Source organism: Coregonus lavaretus, assembly GCF_964263955.1.
Source record: "Coregonus lavaretus genome assembly, chromosome: 16".
In the NCBI taxonomy this organism is placed as follows: Eukaryota; Metazoa; Chordata; class Actinopteri; order Salmoniformes; family Salmonidae; genus Coregonus; species Coregonus lavaretus.
Genome location: NC_140003.1, coordinates 27,854,614 through 27,875,287, shown reverse-complemented (window position 1 = coordinate 27,875,287; position 20,674 = coordinate 27,854,614). Strand labels below are relative to the sequence as shown.

The window sequence follows — 20,674 nt, the reverse complement described above, 5'->3', positions numbered from 1 at the left end:
TGAAGGCTAATAAACTGCATTTCTTTGGCACTGCAACAGTATTACTAATTGTTTAATAATGTTTACTCGACTACCGCCAGAGTTGCACTTCCATTCTTACTGAGATAAGTGGATACAGTGGGGAAAAAAAGTATTTAGTCAGCCACCAATTGTGCAAGTTCTCCCACTTTAAAAGATGAGAGAGGCCTGTAATTTTCATCATAGGTACACGTCAACTATGACAGACAAAATGAGAAAAAATATCCAGAAAATCACATTGTAGGATTTTTTATGAATTTATTTGGTGGAAAATAAGTATGGTGGAAAATTATGGTGGAAAATAAGTATTTGGTCAATAACAAAAGTTTCTCAATACTTTGTTATATACCCTTTGCTGGCAATGACACAGGTCAAATGTTTTCTGTAAGTCTTCACAAGGTTTTCACACACTGTTGCTGGTATTTTGGCCCATTCCTCCATGCAGATCTCCTCTAGAGCAGTGATGTTTTGGGACTTTCAACTCCCTCCAAAGATTTTCTATGGGGTTGAGATCTGGAGACTGGCTAGGCCACTCCAGGACCTTGAAATGCTTCCTTCGTTGCCCGGGCGGTGTGTTTGGGATCATTGTCATGCTGAAAGACCCAGCCACGTTTCATCTTCAATGCCCTTGCTGATGGAAGGTTTTCACTCAAAATCTCACGATACATGGCCCCATTCATTCTTTCCTTTACACGGATCAGTTGTCCTGGTCCCTTTGCAGAAAAACAGCCCCAAAGCATGATGTTTCCACCCCCATGCTTCACAGTAGGTATGGTGTTCTTTGGATGCAACTCAGCATTCTTTGTCCTCCAAACACGACGACTTGAGTTTTTACCAAAAAGTTATATTTTGGTTTCATCTGACCATATGACATTCTCCCAATCCTCTTCTGGATCATCCAAATGCACTCTAGCAAACTTCAGACAGGCCTGGACATGTACTGGCTTAAGCAGGGGGACACGTCCGCACTGCAGGATTTGAGTCCCTGGCGGTGTAGTGTGTTACTGATGGTAGGCTTTGTTACCTTGGTCCCAGCTCTCTGCAGGTCATTCACTAGGTCCCCCCGTGTGGTTCTGGGATTTTTGCTCACCGTTCTTGTGATCATTTTGACCCCACGGGGTGAGATTTTGCGTGGAGCCCCAGATTGAGGGAGATTATCAGTGGTCTTGTATGTCTTCCATTTCCTAATAATTGCTCCCACAGTTGATTTCTTCAAACCAAGCTGCTTACCTATTGCAGATTCAGTCTTCCCAGCCTGGTGCAGGTCTACAATTTTGTTTCTGGTGTCCTTTGACAGCTCTTTGGTCTTGGCCATAGTGGAGTTTGGAGTGTGACTGTTTGAGGTTGTGGACAGGTGTCTTTTATACTGATAACAAGTTCAAACAGGTGCCATTAATACAGGTAACGAGTGGAGGACAGAGGAGCATCTTAAAGAAGAAGTTACAGGTCTGTGAGAGCCAGAAATCTTGCTTGTTTGTAGGTGACCAAATACTTATTTTCCACCATAATTTGCAAATAAATTCATTAAAAATCCTACAATGTGATTTTCTGGATTTTTTTTCTCAATTTGTCTGTCATAGTTGACGTGTACCTATGATGAAAATTACAGGCCTCTCTCATCTTTTTAAGTGGGAGAACTTGCACAGTTGGTGGCTGACTAAATACTTTTTTCCCCCACTGTAACCAGCATGACTACCACAGCATTCTGCAGCGATACACCATCCCATCTGGTTCGCGCTTAGTGGGACTATCATTTGTTTTTTAACAGGACAATGACCCAAAACACACCTCCAGGCTGTGTAAGGGCTATTTGACCAAGAAGGAGAGTGATGGAGTGCTGCATCAGATGACCTGGCCTCCACAATTACCCGACCTCAACCCAATTGAGATGGTTTGGGATGAGTTGGACCGCAGAGTGAAGGAAAAGCAGGCAACAAGTGCTCAGCATTTGTGGGAACTCCTTCAAGACTGTTGAAAATGTAGAAAATTGTAAAAATAAAGAAAAACCCTTGAATGATTAGGTGTGTCCAAACTTTTGACTGGTACTGTATATATATATATGTTGTTGTTTTTTACTGACAAATAAAATATATCAATCCAAACTGTGCAGCGGCCATTTCATGAATGGAAAGAGACATCTGATACAAAACATCAAAAGGTTTAATGACATTCGGAGATTGTCAAGCCAAGCCTTCGATACTGGGTAGGGAGGGATGAATTTTCTGTTTGTCAAGATTGACATAGTCTATTTATTGTGGTGTTGAAAACGCAAACCCATGATATGGAAGCGCCGAAGTCGGTATGCTTTGTTTATTGGTTGTGTGTTGCATTGGCACAAAAACCTGTTGGTGAAATTTTTATTTTGAATATATTTTATATAATTATAAATATGGCATCAAAATGTAGAAAATCTGATTTCCCCTAGCTGATCATTGTCTGCAGCCGGCTCTGATCGTAGTGTAGGCCTAATGAGACATGCAGGAAGAGTGAGTGAGTCCGACTCTGTGGTGATTGGTGAACCCTCAACCTTTTGGCCAGTAGCCCTGCGTGGCATCAACTGAGCCATAAAAACTTGATGAAGTGGCAGTCAATATCCATGTTTATAACTACAGGGTCCCTACATTTATTGTTATTTGTGGTCGTAAACATTAGTGTGCTATTTTATTTTTTTACAGTACAAGGGGGTCATGTAAAAATATTTGTAACATTGGGAAGGTGGGTGCATTGATTTATTTTTTGTCCAGCCCCCCAGTAAATTTCGAACTCCCCTTTAGCATGCAGTTCCCCCTGTATTGTTAAGATGGAAGACTTTTGTTGTGAAGCTTTTTTCAGGGAAATCTGACGACCCGGAAGTGATGATGTAAGGCTAAGCACTACCAGCTAAACTAAAGGCTAAAGCTAGCAACACACGGGTAAATTGCATTGGTTTCGCCGGACTGATAAGATATATACTATCAATAACATAGTGGTGGAGGGGCATAGTTCTCTCTGTGCGCTGTGATTATGTAGTTAGCGATGAATGAAACAGGAGTTCAATCACTACTGTCAGCTTCGCTGGACATAAGATGGCGACAGAGCTGAGACGCTTTTGGAAGCTTGGGTCATTGAGCCGTATCTGCACCTTCTCCCTTCTATTTCTGTTTGTGCATTGTCATACGTGTAAACATCAAGTCCCATCTCCGTCGGAGGTGAGTGTCGTTTATCGCTTGCTTACCAGTTATTTTCTCGTAAGGAGCGGTGCATAGCCGATGTACTTTGCGTGGGGCGCTCTAGCCATATCAATAGGGGCGTTTCAGGTCGACTGTTAGAAAGTACAGAGTAGGGGGGATGGGTATTTTGGGGTCTGGGCCCTGTTGAAAATGTTACATTACACAAAGGTTTACTTTTTAATTTTGTTATTCAACATTTAATTGAAAGCATGCAATTACATTTATTATTTACACGAAGAGCGCTGTATCAAAATCATGCTAATCGTAACACACTTCAAATTGTTTCTACATGATAATACAGTACTACCGCTACTTTGCTTTCAACAATATTTATTCTTGTAGGTTGTCCATAAAGTATACCTGAAGTCTGAAAGATTAACCAAAAGAAGTTCTGATCAACAATTGAAGATAAAGATAATTTATGATTCAAGTGTGGATAAGTAAGTTAATTTTGTCTCCTACTATAGAATAGTCAGAGTTTGTAATATAAGTGTGTGCCAGGCTTTACTGGAAGCTGGTTATTGCAAATACACGTTGTCTTCTTCCAAAGGTTAACTTCAGACAAAAGAAGACTTGTGAAGGTATGTTTGTGTGAATGAGGTCAGAGATATTTGCCATTGACATACAGGACAATATGTCTATTGTCATTATCACATGATAATGTTACCGTTGTGAAGTTTTGTTGCTGCAGGCTAATATTATGTTGTGTATCCTTTTTAGCTGGCTGCTGGTTTAATAAACACTGCCTTTTCGTTTTCTACAGGATAAACTTTTTCCACAAGCAATTGCTTATCTACAGAAGGCATTTCAGGTTCGCCGGCAAGCAGGACCTGTATTACTCAGCAGGTAAAGTTCTCACCTCCCATCACCCTCCAACACTGTCCAATAACATGATCACCCTCCAACACAGTCCATTAACATGAACACCCTCCAACACAGTCCAATAACATGTTATCATTTCAAGAAGACAATACAATAGTTTCATTTTTGTAATTAAAAATTCAGTTGGGGTAGTGAGTGTAGCATTTAAAAATGTTTCGAGATAATCTATATTATTCAATAGGCCTTAAACATTGCATGCTTCTCATATATTGAATATCAAAAGAGCACACTAAGCTAAGCTATGTCATTAATACAAGGATCGATCAGTCAGAGGTTCAGTTCATGCATCTTTCTCTTGCATTATAACGTTCTGTTCAGACAATGTGTGACCAATCAGTATCTGAGGAAGAAAGATGACCCTCACCGCTACTGCCAGGGAGCATGTGCAGACATCACTAAGTGTGGACCCGTCATTGTTCCTGAGGATCATCTGCAGGTCAGTCTACGCCACTGAAATTGGAACATGAGGTGTAGTGACGAAGTAGGTTGGTTGATAGACTAGTTATTAGTAATACCTAGTCTCAACTAACCTACTTAGTCAGTGTTGGTCACTGTTATTGGTCGCTCTTATTACCATGTGATTTCTGGTGATGATTTGTTATTGATGAAAAATGGCACGTACATCGTCATTATAGGTGCCAGTCCTTCCACTGTTCCTCATGTCTTTTGTCCTCATACATTGCCCACTACTATCCACCACCCATAGGAACAATGTACCACCAGGCACCTGTGGACCATTCTGGATTTATGGGATTAGCTAATGCAGCCTATGCCAGTTCAGTGAAATGTGGATTATGATAGGGCTTAGGTTGGAGTGCCTATTGTCCCACTGTGAGGTTGTGTGCAGAACTGAGGGTGGCCTCACTGACCTGACAGCCTCAAACAAGATTAGCCCTTCCGGTTCAAGGGTTGTTTAAGGGAGGTGTTGATTTAAACCACAGTCCAGGAGCTTTTGTCTTCTAAACTACCTCTATTGCTTGTTACTCACCTTTTTAAGCTTCGCCTTTTTAACCAGTGATGTTATTGTTCTTTTAGACATCTATTTAATCACTTTAAATACAGTATTATTTGACTTGGCCTGAATACATTAATAGTTAACCTCCATGTTTACATGCTCAACTCTGTTTCCTCTATATGTTATCTACTCACCTGGCTTGCTACCATTGCCTACTGCTGCTATCTTCAACAGGTCTCTCTTGTAATAATATAATAATAATATGCCATTTAGCAGACGCTTTTATCCAAAGCGACTTACAGTCATGCGTGCATACATTTTTACGTATGGGTGGTCCCGGGGATCGAACCCACTACCTTGGCGTTACAAGCGCCGTGCTCTACCAGCTGAGCTACAGAGGACCAAAAGAGGACCAAAAGACCAAAAGAGATTATCTCAATGAGACTAACCAAGATTAAATGGAATGAACTGAAACTGTCCTCGACACGCATATGATCCAACTGTCTGCGTGGGATTTGAATTCCAGCCACACCGGTCTTCACACTATCTTCCTCTGTCTCTCCCTGCTCATTCCATTTAGTCCTAGCAATAAAACTGGAAAAATACTTATATATATATTACCAGAAAAAAAAGCTAAACTGGTAGGCCTATAGAAAGGTTGGCTGATGGTGGTCTTGAGTACTGTAGTTTGATGATATTACTGTATTATGTCCATTGTGGAATTTCCAGAAATGCAAGGTACAGTATTTCAGGGCTCACTTGTAGATTCAGGACTCACCTGTAAAAGTGACATGGGTCTCAATGTGACTTTCCTGTTTAAATAAAGGTTAAATAAATAAAATAAAAATGCAATTATGTGTATGTGATTTCCAGCAATGCAAGGTGTGCAGCGAGACAGGGAGGTCATGTGGCTCAGCAGGGCCTCCGGACGGGAAGGGGGTGGAGGGGGCTGATGTTGTCCTCTACGTCAGCGGGGTGACTACAGAACGCTGTGGACAGGAGAATATTGTGGCCTATGCTGCATACTGTCAACTGGAGTCTGAGCTGGACAGGTAAGCCTCCAACTCTGTACATTCTTTAAACATACCTGGTTAACCCTTTGAATATATTTTAGAGGCTTATGATGGCATTTTAGGCTATTCCAGATTACCGTAGCACGTGATTGGGTCTGGTAGGTGACATGGTAGACCCTGGCCCGTGAATAGGTCTTTTAACCCAATGATATAAAAATAATGTCAGTTTCACTTTCTTTACCTTATCAGACCCATTGCTGGATATGCCAATCTGTGCCCCAATATGATATCCACCCAACCTCAGGAGTTTGAGGGCATGCTTTCAACCGTCAAACACGAAATCATACATGCCCTGGTGAGTGCATTGGAAACAATCTACTTTCTATTCCTATTGGGGTGAAGCTAGTCATGAATGACCTAAATAAATGCCATAATGAATTAAACATGTCCAACACAGATTTCATTATTGATTGAGTAATGTGATTTTATTATTTTGTTTAACGTGTGTCCAACAGGGTTTTTCAGCAGGGCTGTTTGCATTTTATCACGATGATGATGGCAAGCCATTGACACCTCGGTTTGCAAGTGGACTACCAGCATTCAACGAGAGGTACACTACCATTCAAAAGTTTGGGGTCACTTAGAAATGTCCTTGTTTTCCAAAGAAAAGCAATTTTTTTGTCCATTAAAATAACATCAAATTGATCAGAAATACAGTGTAGACATTGTTAATGTTGTAAATGGCTATTGTAGCTGGAAACAGCTGATAAAAAAAATAAAATGAAATATCTACATAGGCGTACAGAGGCCCATTATCCGCAACCATCAGTCCTGTGTTCCAATGGCTCGTTGTGTTTGCTAATCCAAGTTTATCATTTTAAAATGCTCATTGATCATTAGAAAACCCTTTTGCAATTATGTTAGCGCAGCTGAAAACTGTTGTGCTGATTAAAGAAGCAATAAAACTGGCCTTCTTGAGACTAGTTGAGTATCTGGATCAAAATGGCCAGAAACAAATAACTTTCTTCAGAAACTCATCAGTCTATTCTTGTTCTGAGAAATGAAGGCTATTCCATGCGAGAAATTGCCAAGAAACTGAAGATCTCATACAACGCTGTGCACTACTCCCTTCAAAGAACAGCGCAAACGGGCTCTAACTAGAATAGAAAAACCTAGCAAGAGGACAAATACATTAGTGTCTAGTTTGAGAAACAGGCGCCTCACAGGTCCTCAACTTGCAGCTTCATTAAATAGTACCCGCAAAACACCAGTCTCAACATCAACAGTGAAGAGGCGACTCCGGGATGCTGACCTTCTGGGCAGAGTTGCAAAGAAAAAGCCATATCTCAGACTGGCCAATAAAAATAAAAGATTAAGATGGGCAAAAGAACACAGACACTGGACAGAGGAAGATTGGGGGAAAAAGTGTTATGGACAGACGAGTCGAAGTTTGAGGCGTTCGGATCACAAAGAAGAACATTTGTGAGACGCAGACCAAATGAAAAGATACTGGAGGAGGGCTTGATGCCATCTGTCAAGCATGGTGGAGGCAATGCGATGGTCTGGGGGGTGCTTTGGTGGTGGTAAAGTGGGAGATTTGTACAGGGTAAAAGGGATCTTGAAGAAGGAAGGCTATCACTCCATTTTGCAACGCCATGCCATACCCTGTGGACGGCGCTTGATTGGAGCCAATTTCCTCCTACAACAGGACAATGACCCAAAGCACAGCTCCAAACTATGCAATAATTATTTAGGGAAGAAGCAGTCAACTGGTATTCTGTCTATAATGGAGTGGCCAGCACAGTCACCGGATCTCAACCCTATTGAGCTGTTGTGGGAGCAGCTTGACCGTATGGTACGTAAGAAGTGCCCATCAAGCCAATCCAACTTGTGGGAGGTGCTTCAGGAAGCATGGGGTGAAATCTCTTCAGATTACCTCAACAAATTGACAACTAGAATGCCAAAGGTCTGTAAGGCTGTAATTGCTGCAAATAGAGGATTCTTTGACGAAAGCAAAGTTTGAAGGACACAATTATTATTTCTATAAAAAATAATTTCTAACCTTGTCAATGACTACATTTCCTATGCATTTTGCTATATTTCCTATTCAAACTCATTTAATGTATGTTTTCATGGAAAACAAATAAATGTCTAAGTGACCCCAAACTTTTGAACGGTAGTGTATGTATACTTGATCATTATCCTCCACTGTCAGGCTGTGTATTTTATAATGGCGCCTTTTGTAATAAGCACTAGGCCAAGACGATAATATAATACTTTTTCTGTTGTGCATTGTATGTTTCTAAAATCATATTTCAGTTGATGTTTGAGAACTTTTGCTTTCTATTATAGTTTAGGCCTGTATCAGTGGAGTGATGCAGTGATACGTAAAGTGACTCGATTATGGGACATCCGTGGTGGCATGATGGTCCGACATGAAGTGCATCTTCTAGTGACACCACGTGTTGTGGTAAAAATCCTGCTTTTAAGCTCCTCCCTATTTAATCATGTATTTCAATGCATTCGTCATTGGTAGATATGTCCCTTTGTAGAGGCTATGCTGTGTTGTGCTGTGCCATTCTCTGCTGTGCTGTTCTGTGCGGCGTTATGCTATTGTGTTATGTTGTACTGCACTGCCCTGCGTTGTCCTGCCCTGTCCTGTAATGTGGTTCATGTTTGCGTCCTGTACCCCTGCATGTGTTTGCAGGAAGAGGCGAGGAGACACTTTGGCTGTCCCATCCTGGAGGGTATGGAGCTGGAGAACCAGGGAGGGATGGGTACTGAGCTGAACCACTGGGAGAAGAGGCTACTAGAGGTAACAGAAGGGCTGCAGTTTGCATTGTACTGTGCTTAGTTTTTACTGTTATGTGAAATGATTCCTTTCATTACAGTATGTGTAGCCTACATTTGTGTTATAGCTTTACTTAGCCTACTAGAACTGATATAGACCTAACCACACCATATCCCTGTAGCTCAGTTGGTAGAGCATGGCGCTTGCAGCGCCAGGGTTGTGGGTTCAATTCCCACGTGGGACCTGTATGGAAAAAAGTATTAAAATGTATGCACTCACTACTGTAAGTCTCTCTGGATAAGAGCGTCTGCTAAATGACTGAAATGTAAATGTAATACCCTTTCACTCAGTTTCATAGTCTGTATAGCTATTGTGAATTCTGCATTTATTTTTTAGCAATAGTTCATTACTCATCAGCACATACACTGAGTGTACAAAGCATTAGGAACACCTGCCTTTTCCAAGACATAGACTGACCAGGTGAATCACAGTGAATGCTATGATCCCTTATTGATGTCACCTGTTAAATCCACTTCAATCAGTGTAGATGAAGGGGAGGAGACAGTTTAAGGAAGGATTTTAAAGCCCTGAGACAATTGAGACATGGATTGTGTGTGTGTTCCATTCAGAGGGTGAATGAGCAAGACAAAATTATTTAATTACCTTTGAACGGGGTATGGTAGTAGGTGCCAGGCGCACCGGTTTGAGTGTGTCAAGAACTGCAACTATGCTAGGTTTTTCACGCTTAACAGTGTGTATCAAGAATGGTCCACCACCAAAGGACATCCAGCCAACTTGGCACAACTGTGGGAAGCATTAGAGTCAACATGGGCCAGCATCCCTGTGGAATGCTTGACACCTTGTAGAGTCCATGCCCCGATGAATTGAGGCTGTTCTGAGGGCAAAGGGGGGTGCAACTCAATATTATGAAGGTATTCCTAATGTTTTGTACACTCAGTGTATACGCTCATATAGGTTCATTATTAATCTATCTATGATAATAAGATGATTCTCCTGTTTGTATTGATAACAGAACGAAGCAATGACTGGATCTCACACCCAGAACAGAGTGTTTTCTAGGCTCACCTTGGCCATCATGGAAGACACAGGGTAGGGTTTTCTGACCGTTATATGGAATACAAGAAAATAATGACTTTGACCTTTTATGTCATTTAAAGCGCTTTGACTATCAAACAACTTGAAGGCTCTTTTTTTCTTGGGAATGGGTGTCCATTGGTGTGATTGAAGGTACTTGACTTTGACATAAGCTTTGTATTGAAGTTCAAGAGTTTACCTGACTTGATGTACAATGTTTCCCATCATCTATGTCTTCTCTAGTTGGTACAGAGCCAACTACAGCATGGCAGAGAGGCTGGACTGGGGCAAGGGCCTGGGCTGTGACTTTGTGATGAAGAGCTGTAAGTTCTGGATTGAAAGGCAACGTCAGAGGTAAGGGGGTATCTAATCAGAGTTTAGGTTTTTTACTATACACAACTGACTGAAACATCTAAACGTCTAGGCATATGGCATGCCCCTAAACGAATTTAAAGTATTACTAGCCGACACACCGTGTCTCATATGGGGCGTTCCATTTGATTTCAATCACTTTTTGACCGCACCCAATTGATATGAACGAAACTTTCTATACATATTTGCCCATGGTAGAAGTGGTCAGAAAATAACTTTTTGGACCTGAATGCCAAAACATTTAGGAGATGGAGGTGCTCAAAGTTTACCCATTTTGCATACCCCACCATACCACCAGACTTCAATTTCTTCATCACTAGAAAAGATAAACGGTTGATATTGATATAATTTAAAAGCTTATAAACAGGGTTGTGAATCTATTTGCTAATTTGTTTTACCTTTTTAACGTCAATTATCTAAAAAGGCATGAACTCAGATGTTTTATATTTTTGCATATGTTGTAGCTTAGACCCTATTTTACATAATCTGAGGTGTTTGTGTTGTGCCTGCCATCGGTTGAGACACAGTATGCTTTTGAATACAGGGTGGGTGTCATGTTTTGGCTGATAAATGTACTAAAATGGGAAAACTTTCAAATGGTAACACAAAGATGGTTGGGGGCCCACACATCAGAGAATGTTGACTCGAATGGAAATATCAGTTGTTTTAAATTATACTGTCAATCTTCCATAGGAAACCTATTGAAATCATATAAATATACACTCACCTGCCAGTTTTAGGTACGCCAATCTAGTACGGCACAGCGTGAATTCTTTGGGTATTGGATTATATATTTATTTTTATTTATTTTTTCGTCATATCCAATTACGATCTTGCCTCATCGCTGCAACTCCCCAACGGGCTCGGGAGAGGCGAAGGTCGAGTCATGCGTCCTCCGAAACATGACCTGCCAAACCGCGCTCCTTAACACCCGCCCGCTTAACCCGGAAGCCAGCCGCACCAATGTGTCGGAGGAAACACTGTTCAACTGACGACCGAAATCAGCCTGCAGGCGCCCAGCCCGCCACAAGGAGTCGCTAGAGTGCGATAAGCCAAGTAAAGCCCCGCCCTGGCCAAACCCTCCCCTAACCCGGACAACGCTGGGCCAATTGTGCGCCGCCCTATGGGACGGCCGGTTGTGACATAGCCTGGGATCGAACCCGGGTCTCTAGTGACGCCTCAAGCACTGCGATGCAGTGCCTTAGACCGCTGCGCCACTCTGGGAGGCCAAGGGGGGATTGGATTCTACAAGGTGTCGGAAACATTCCACAGGGATGTTGGTCCATGCTGACACGATGGCATCACGCAGTTGTTGCAGATTGGACGGCGGTACATTCATGCTGAGAACGACCCATTCCATCTCATCCCAAAGATGCGCTATTGGGTTTGGTCAGCAACAATGTTCAGATACGCTGTGGCATTCAATCGTTGCTCAATTGGTATCAAAGGACCTAACGTGTACTAGGAAAACATTCCCCACAACAGTACACCACCGCCACCAGCCTGTCCCGTTGACATCAGGTAGGATGGGGCCATGGACTCATGCTGTTTACGCCAAATCCTGACTTTGCCATCAGCATGACGCAACAGGAACTGGGTGATGTTTTTCCACTCCTCAATTGTCCAGTGTTGGTGATCGCGTGCCCACTGGAGACGCTTTTTCTTATTTTTAGCTGATAACCCGGCGTGATCGTCTGCTGCAATAGCCCATTCGTGACAAGGATCAACGAGAGATGCCGTTCTTCACACCACTGTTGTACTGCGCCATTATTTGTTTGTGGCCCGCCTGTTACCTTGCATTATTCTTGCCATTCTCCTTCGACCTCTCTCATCAACGAGCTGTTTTTGGCCACAGCACTGCCGCTGACTGGATGCTTTTTTGTTTGTCTCACCATTCTCGGTAAACGCTAGACACCGTCGTGCTTGAAAAGTCCAGGAGGGCGGCCGTTTCTTAGATATTGGATTCTGCCAAATAGCACCGACGTACATACCATGCTCAAAGTCGCTTAGGTCACTCGTTTGGCCCATTCTAACGTTCAATCGAACAGTAACTGAATGCCTCGATGCCTGTCTGCCTGCTTTATATAGCAAGCCACGGCTGAGCGATCCATTTTCGTGAACTGGGTGGGGTATCTAATAAACTGCTATCAATGTTGGGTGGACCGGTGGGCATCTTTGTGGTAGTAATTGGAAGTTAAAATTTCAATTCAATTAAAATGTCAATGATGTACCAGCTAAATTGCAGTGGTCTGAAGGGATATGTCTATTCAATGACTTCTGTTTCTATGATTGAAATGACACCCACCCTGTATTCGAGAGAATTCTGTGTCTCAACCGATGTCGGGCACAACACAAACACCTCAGATTATTTAAAATAGCATCTAAGCTACAATGTAGTTTACGCATTTTTTGATAATTGATGTTAAAGGTAAAAATATTACATTTGTAATTTTTTTAAATCAAGAAATATAAAATAGTTTGACAACCCTGTTTTTATAAGCTTTTAAATTATATCAAACTCAACCGTTTATCTTTTCCAGTGATAAAGATGTCTCATGGTAGGGTGGGGAATGCAAAATGGATCAACTTTGAACACATCTGTCTCCTAAATGTTTTTGCATTCAGCTCCCCTGAAGTCCCTTTCTGACCACTTCTACCATGGGCAAATATGTATGGAAAGTTTTGTTCCAATCAAAAGGCATGCGGTCAAAAAGTGACTGAAATCAAATGGAACAACCCATATGTCAACATTTCTGTGAACACAAACATCAAGCCATTTGAAACTCTATTAGAAATTCACTGTAACAACAATAAAACAACAATAAAAACATTTTAAATGAGAAACTGCGGCTCAACCTGACCCAACCCTCTGAGTTATTGTTTTTCAGTCGTAAAGTGGTGACCCCTTACTGTGACACAGTGCGGGCCACACCCCTCCAGCTCACCTGCAGGCAGGACCAGCTGGCTGTGGCCGTCTGCAACCTGCAGAAGTACCCTCAGGATCTGCTCCTGGACTACCAGGTAAAATGCCATCCTTCATAGTCACAAAGCCTAGAAATCAAGGCTATGACAATACACCCAGTGATAACAACATGACGCGAGCAAGCGTCTGTGTCAGAAACCTATTGGACCATCACAGAGGATTAGAAGACAAACAAAAATATTACAAGTCTATGACAAGGATTTACTACTACAAGCACTTGCACCCAAGCAAAGTTTGTACCTGTTAGACAATAAAGGCAACAAAAACAAATTTGAAATGTAAGATGTTGTTGACCAATTGTGTCCAGCATAGTGTAAAGTACACCACATACAGTACATCTTTTCCACTTCCTCTCTGACAGTACTTTGACCATATCCCTGAAGTCTCTGTGATGGATCTGGCCTCCTACGGTGGAGCTGTGGAGATCGCTGACTACTGTCCCTTCAGCCAGGAGTTCAGCTGGCACCTGAGTGGAGAGTACCAACGCAACTCCTACTGCAGGGTCCAGGAGAACCAGCCCGGTAATATCCCTTCCTTTCTTGCGTTGTTGTTGCCTTTTGGTGCCTCAGACCACTGGGCCTTGGTTCATATACACTGAGGCTGTTGACACTTGAAGGTTTGCAAAATTCCGGAAACATTCCCAGGTTTCCCAGAAATCCCAGTTGGAGAATTTTGTTTCAAGAAAGTTCCAGAATTTTGCAACCCTACTTACTAGTAGGCTACCTGACACACTGTTTCCAGATTCGTGGAGGAACTACGGAGCTGAGCAGTATGGTCCAGACTCAGTGTGTTTGTACCAGAAGACTGCCTTCATCATGGAGCAGTGTACCAGGCGCATGACCTACCCTGACTGGGGAAGTGGCTGCTATAAGGTAATGCAGAATAAGTAACAATCTTTAGATAGCTCTGTAATCTATGTTTTGTCACTTCATGCAAGTCTTCATAATAACGTTTACCACCTTTAAGTCTCATGCTAATATCATACAGTGAGGGAAAAAAGTATTTGATCCCCTGCTGATTTTGTATGTTTGCCCACTGACAAAGAAATGATCAGTCTATAATTTTAATGGTAGGTTTATTTGAACAGTGAGAGACAGAATAACACAAAAAAAATCCAGAAAAACACATGTCAAAAATGTTATAAATTGATTTGCATTTTAATAAGGGAAATAAGTATTTGACCCCCTCTCAATCAGAAAGATTTCTGGCTCCCAGGTGTCTTTTATACAGGTAACGAGCTGAGATTAGGAGCACACTCTTAAAGGGAGCAGTGCCGGACGTGTCCCCCTGCTTAAGCCAGTACATGTCCAGGCCCGTCTGAAGTTTGCTAGAGTGCATTTGGATGATCCAGAAGAGGATTGGGAGAATGTCATATGGTCAGATGAAACCAAAATAGAACTTTTTGGTAAAAACTCAACTCGTCGTGTTTGGAGGACAAAGAATGCTGAGTTGCATCCAAAGAACACCATACCTACTGTGAAGCATGGGGGTGGAAACATCATGCTTTGGGGCTGTTTTTCTGCAAAGGGACCAGGACGACTGATCCGTGTAAAGGAAAGAATGAATGGGGCCATGTATCGTGAGATTTTGAGTGAAAACCTCCTTCCATCAGCAAGGGCATTGAAGATGAAACGTGGCTGGGTCTTTCAGCATGACAATGATCCCAAACACACCGCCCGGGCAACGAAGGAGTGGCTTCGAAAGAAGCATTTCAAGGTCCTGGAGTGGCCTAGCCAGTCTCCAGATCTCAACCCCATAGAAAATCTTTGGAGGGAGTTGAAAGTCCGAGTTGCCCAGCGACAGCCCCAAAACATCACTGCTCTAGAGGAGATCTGCATGGAGGAATGGGCCAAAATACCAGCAACAGTGTGTGAAAACCTTGTGAAGACTTACAGAAAACGTTTGACCTGTGTCATTGCCAACAAAGGGTATATAACAAAGTATTGAGAAACTTTTGTTATTGACCAAATACTTATTTTCCACCATACTTATTTTCCACCAAATAAATTCATTAAAAATCCTACAATGTGATTTTCTGGATTTTTTTTCTCATTTAGTCTGTCATAGTTGACGTGTACCTATGATGAAAATTACAGGCCTCTCTCATCTTTTAAAGTGGGAGAACTTGCACAATTGGTGGCTGACTAAATACTTTTTTTCCCCACTGTATCCACTTATCTCAGTAAGAATGGAAGTGCAACTCTGGCGGTATTCGAGTAAACATTATTAAACAATTAGTAATACTGTTGCAGTGCCAAAGAAATTCAGTTTATTAGCCTTCAGTTCATCAGGCTAAATTCTCAAAATGTGTCAGGTTGGTGCATTTACTATATGACTGATATGGTGGAAGAATTATAATTAGTGATTGTTCATGTCATTACCTTTTTCTTCAAAAAAACCTTGATGTACAGTGAGGGAAAAAATTATTTGATCCCCTGCTGATTTTGTACGTTTGCCCACTGACAAAGAAATGATCAGTCTATAATTTTAATGGTAGGTTTATTTGAACAGTGAGAGACAGAATAACAACGTAAAAATCCAGAAAAACACATGTCAAAAATGTTATAAATTGATTTACATTTTAATGAGGGAAATAAGTATTTGATCCCCTCTCAATCAGAAAGATTTCTAGCTCCCAGGTGTCTTTTTATAGAGGTAACGAGCTGAGATTAGGAGCACACTCTTAAAGGGAGTGCTCCTAATCTCAGCTTGTTACCTGTATAAAAGACACCTGTCCACAGAAGCAATCAATCAATCAATCAGATTCCAAACTCTCCACCATGGCCAAGACCAAAGAGCTCTCCAAGGATGTCAGGGACAAGATTGTAGACCTACACAAGGCTGGAATGGGCTACAAGACCATCGCCAAGCAGCTTGGTGAGAAGGTGACAACAGTTGGTGCGATTATTCGCAAATGGAAGAAACACAAAAGAACTGTCAATCTCCCTCGGCCTGGGGCTCCATGCAGGATCTCACCTCGTGGAGTTGCAATGATCATGAGAACGGTGAGGAATCAGCCCAGATCTACACGGGAGGATCTTGTTAATGATCTCAAGGCAGCTGGGACCATAGTCACCAAGAAAACAATTGGTAACACACTACGCCGTGAAGGACTGAAATCCTGCAGCGCCGGCAAGGTCCCCCTGCTCAAGAAAGCACATATACATGCCCGTCTGAAGTTTGCCAATGAACATCTGAATGATTCAGAGGAGAACTGGGTGAAAGTGTTGTGGTCAGATGAGACAGAAATTGAGCTCTTTGGCATCAACTCAACTCGCCGTGTTTGGAGGAGGAGGAATGCTGCCTATGACCCCAAGAACACCATCCCCACCGTCAAACATGGAGGTGGAAACATTATGCTTTGGGGGTGTTTTTCTGCTAAGGGGACAGGACAACTTCACTGCATCAAAGGGACCATGGACGGGGCCATGTACCGTCAAATCTTGGGTGAGAACCTCCTTCCCTCAGCCAAGGCATTGAAAATGGGTCGTGGATGGGTATTCCAGCATGACAATGACCCAAAACACACGGCCAAGGCAACAAAGGAGTGGCTCAAGAAGAAGCACATTAAGGTCCTGGAGTGGCCTAGCCAGTCTCCAGACCTTAATCCCATAGAAAATCTGTGGAGGGAGCTGAAGGTTTGAGTTGCCAAACGTCAGCCTCGAAACCTTAATGACTTGGAGAAGATCTGCATAGAGGAGTGGGACAAAAGCCCTCCTGAGATGTGTGCAAACCTGGTGGCCAACTACAAGATACGTCTGACCTCTGTGATTGCCAACAAGGGTTTTGCCACCAAGTACTAAGTCATGTTTTGCAGAGGGGTCAAAACTTATTTCCCTCATTAAAATGCAAATCAATTTATAAAATTTTTGACATGCGTTTTTCTGGATTTCTTTGTTGTTATTCTGTCTCTCACTGTTCAAATAAACCTACCATTAAAATTATAGACTGATCATTTCTTTGTCAGTGGGCAAACGTACAAAATCAGCAGGGGATCAAATACTTTTTTTCCTCACTGTATGATCTTACAGAATCACAAATTCAGTTCAACATAATTTTTGTGTTGTGGGTTAAGGTAACCCTATTATAGATGTGTGACAGGCAGATATTTACATTTTGAAGTGACCCATTCAAAAAAACAAAATACTTAAATGTTATATTGTGGTTGTTTCCAGATGTCTTGCTCTACTCAGGGTCTGACAGTGTGGGTGCAGGACACTGCATACCAGTGTGTGCGTACGGGTCAGCTGCTGAGCGTCAGCGTGCGTATTAATGACTGGGTCTACAATGGGGTTCTCGTCTGTCCTGCCTGCTCAGACTTCTGTAGCGCCTGCCCTCTACCACAACAGCCCCCCCCCCTCAATACCACCAGTAGAGTTCCTATTGGTGAGTTCCCCTGCCTGTCTTTCCTACCATGGCCTTTCCACATACATGCACACACATAGGCGCACACTCACATTATATAACTAGATACATTATATAGACCTCTTGGTACTAAGGAAGTGTTTTGCCTCTCTTCCAGACCCTTGCTCCAGTTCCTCCAGCTTAGTGGTACCTCTGTGGCTTCAACTGTTCAACTTCATCCCTCTGCTAGCTGAATTTATCCTGTGTGTGTGGAACTGACTGACTAGCTGGTTGACTGGCAGACTGGTTGACTGGTTGACTGGCTGGCTGGCTGGCTGGCTGGCTGACTAACTAACTGTAAGGTTCTCTCTCTGGGGCTGCGGCCCAAATGGAACCCTATTCCTTAAATAGTGCACTACTTTAGATGGGCCTATGGCCATAGGCCCTGGCCAAAAGTAGTGCTCTATATAGGGAATAGGGTGCCATCTGGGATGCAATCTGGCAGCCCGTTTTGTAGTCGACCATACTTGGCCATCCCACAACCTCAGGCATCCCATTCCAGGGTTCCACAGTCCAGTTGGAAAGGATTTGATCCTTGGAAAATCATGAAGGAAAAGTCAGGAAAGTTGTTTAGGAATCAATCACATTAACCCCATCGAAGTCAGGGAAATTTGTGATACTTTTGAACAAATGTTTCGTAAAACAAAATGCAGTGCAAAATATGTATTTTAAATATGTATTGTAAATGTAAATGCCTGAAAGAACGATTTGAACCACAATACCTTATCTGTCCAGTTTAGAAACATTTCTACAACATAGAACTTGTTTTAATGTTACAGTTTTGGAACAGACAAGAAAGACCGTGGCCCATTGTGAATGTTCATGAAATTGCTAGATACTTTCAGAAAAGGGGAAAAATAAGCCATTGATTGTACTTCTCTTTTTGTCAAACTAACGAACGAGGTGCCAGCAAGCTGTAAGCAAAATCAGAAGAAGCCATACCCCAAGGGTAGATAGATGATCACGGTGAGGTGCCGGTGCTACTTTATGAATGACCCCCTATTCTAACACCAAAACATACTATATTCCCCTCAGGAATGTCATGCAAGGTTTGTAACATTCTTAGACCTCATATGAAACATCTACATTTTCAGTTAGCATTTTTATAACAAGTTCTCAGATGATTCAACGCCACTCAATGTAACAATGCAGTATTACCATTTTTGACAGCAGATTGTTGTTAGCGTGTAGTTGTTTCCTGGTGAAAGTTCTATATCTGGCAAACTGGGAAGGTGCTCTAAAAGTTTGATTTGTCTTAGTTAGGCCCTTAAAATATCAATTTTGGTGGAATATTAGATGCTTTTGATGATTTTGTAGATGCATGTGTGAAGATAAAGGTGTAGCTGAAATGAAAATGGCACCAAGACTATTTCACAGTGCAGTAAAGTAACAGGCAGGATAGTAGTGATGATGCTTGATGTAGATTGTAGTTAAAACGTTTTTTTATGATTTTCATAATTAATGGACTAATATATTATTTAAAAAATAACATTTTACTGGTGAGGGAGGGAACAAGACTTTATATATTAATAATTATAATTGTTTATGTTTGATGCCTTTAAATCCCCTATAACGAGCCAGAGATGATGTGGAATTCACCTTGATACTTACTGTACGTATTGTGTGTCTGTTTATGTGGGAAGATGAATTGTGAACAGCCATAATGTACACCTGCTGAAGTGAATAGGCACTTCCCAGTTTCAGATACTCTTTTAGCTTCAAAGTTGGTCAGGGCATTATTCCATAGTACCTATAATGGAATAGATTTAGTAATGCAATTATATAGTACTTACACACAGTTATACAGTAGGACTTACCGCTGTATATTCAATTTAAAGTTAAAGGGATAAAAAGCATCAAGTACTATATGATGGTTATATGCCTCTAGGATTCCACTGTAATGTAGTGTGGACATATTTTACTTGAGTGACTTGTTATTTTGTTTTGTCTAATTTCAGTTGACATGGTGTGCTTTTACCATATTTTAATGTTCCTCTGGCTATTTTTTAAATGCACTGGACAATACAACTGATCTTGATTAGTGAAGTAACATCAGTTAATTTTGCTATTTAACTTGAATATTGTACGGTGTAGGGTATGGCTTTTATAAATATGGCACAATTAGCAACATTTAAATTGTCCCTCTTCTCTAAGCACTCCACTGAATATTGAGTAATTCATTTGAGCATACACTTGGTATGAAACAATTTGGCAACCTTACATTTTTGGTTTATGTTATGTGCCTGAGGTTGGATTTTAACATGCATTGCAAATGGCATTAACAAAACAATCACAACCGATTACAAGATGGCAGGACACTAAAGACTAATAATGCCATGTCTATCTGAAGTGTAGTTTAACATGGCCTAAAATCAAACGCGTCGAACAGTACTCAGTACGGTGTACACAGTAGTATGTAAATCCCTTATTGCACTACAGTTAAAGAAGTGCCACTGACATGCCATTTTATATTGTTTATGGTCCTATGTAGTAACTTGTTATTGTTAGGTGAGTAATAGTGTTATGGTTTTTATGCTACTTCTGTTTCTGAAGATATGAAAATGTGATTTCAATAACTGTGATAAACAAATGAGCAGCTACTGATTACTTTTTAGTTTTCACTTTTTTGCACACTGGTTTAAAATATATTAATTATTTTCCTATATAATAGGCCTAGATCTTTGGAAACTTGTTGTTTTTAAGTTTCATTATGGATCCAGTTGGATTTGTATTGTGGGTCATTTTGCAGCTGCTTGTAGAGGTTTTGTTTTCTGTATGGTTGCCAACAGGGTCTACATCAATTATGGGAACATTTATATTTCATCATGAGAAGGAACAAAACTGTAATGTGATGAGGTGAATTGAGACCACAAAATGGCTGAGAGTGTGATTGTTGGTCTATCTGTTAATTGAAATTACTGTACCAGAATGCTGCCTAATGGGATAGTTAAA

At 41.5% G+C, this 20,674-nt stretch overlaps 1 protein-coding gene across 1 annotated transcript; it reads left to right on the top strand.

Annotated features, from left to right (window-relative positions):
- Positions 1-2,858: 2,858 nt before the first annotated feature.
- On the top strand, positions 2,859-20,323 carry LOC311144003 (leishmanolysin-like peptidase). Its single transcript, XM_084179916.1, has 17 exons — positions 2,859-3,206; positions 3,570-3,667; positions 3,778-3,808; positions 3,991-4,073; positions 4,428-4,545; positions 5,938-6,116; positions 6,327-6,432; positions 6,593-6,687; positions 8,430-8,547; positions 8,785-8,892; positions 9,902-9,978; positions 10,207-10,317; positions 13,224-13,356; positions 13,680-13,839; positions 14,060-14,190; positions 17,494-17,704; positions 17,841-20,323. The coding sequence occupies exons 1-17, from the start codon at positions 3,084-3,086 to the stop codon at positions 17,939-17,941; spliced, it is 1,983 nt and encodes a 660-aa protein (XP_084036042.1). The 5' UTR covers positions 2,859-3,083; the 3' UTR covers positions 17,942-20,323.
- The last annotated feature ends 351 nt before the right edge of the window (positions 20,324-20,674 follow it).

Coding starts and splice junctions, on each gene's coding strand:
- LOC311144003 (XM_084179916.1), top strand. CDS start 3,084: ATGGCGACAGAGCTGAGACGCTTTTGGAAGCTTGGGTCATTGAGCCGT. Junction 3,668..3,777: donor TATGATTCAAGTGTGGATAA/GTAAGTTAATTT, acceptor CTTCTTCCAAAG/GTTAACTTCAGACAAAAGAA. Junction 13,840..14,059: donor GGTCCAGGAGAACCAGCCCG/GTAATATCCCTT, acceptor CACTGTTTCCAG/ATTCGTGGAGGAACTACGGA.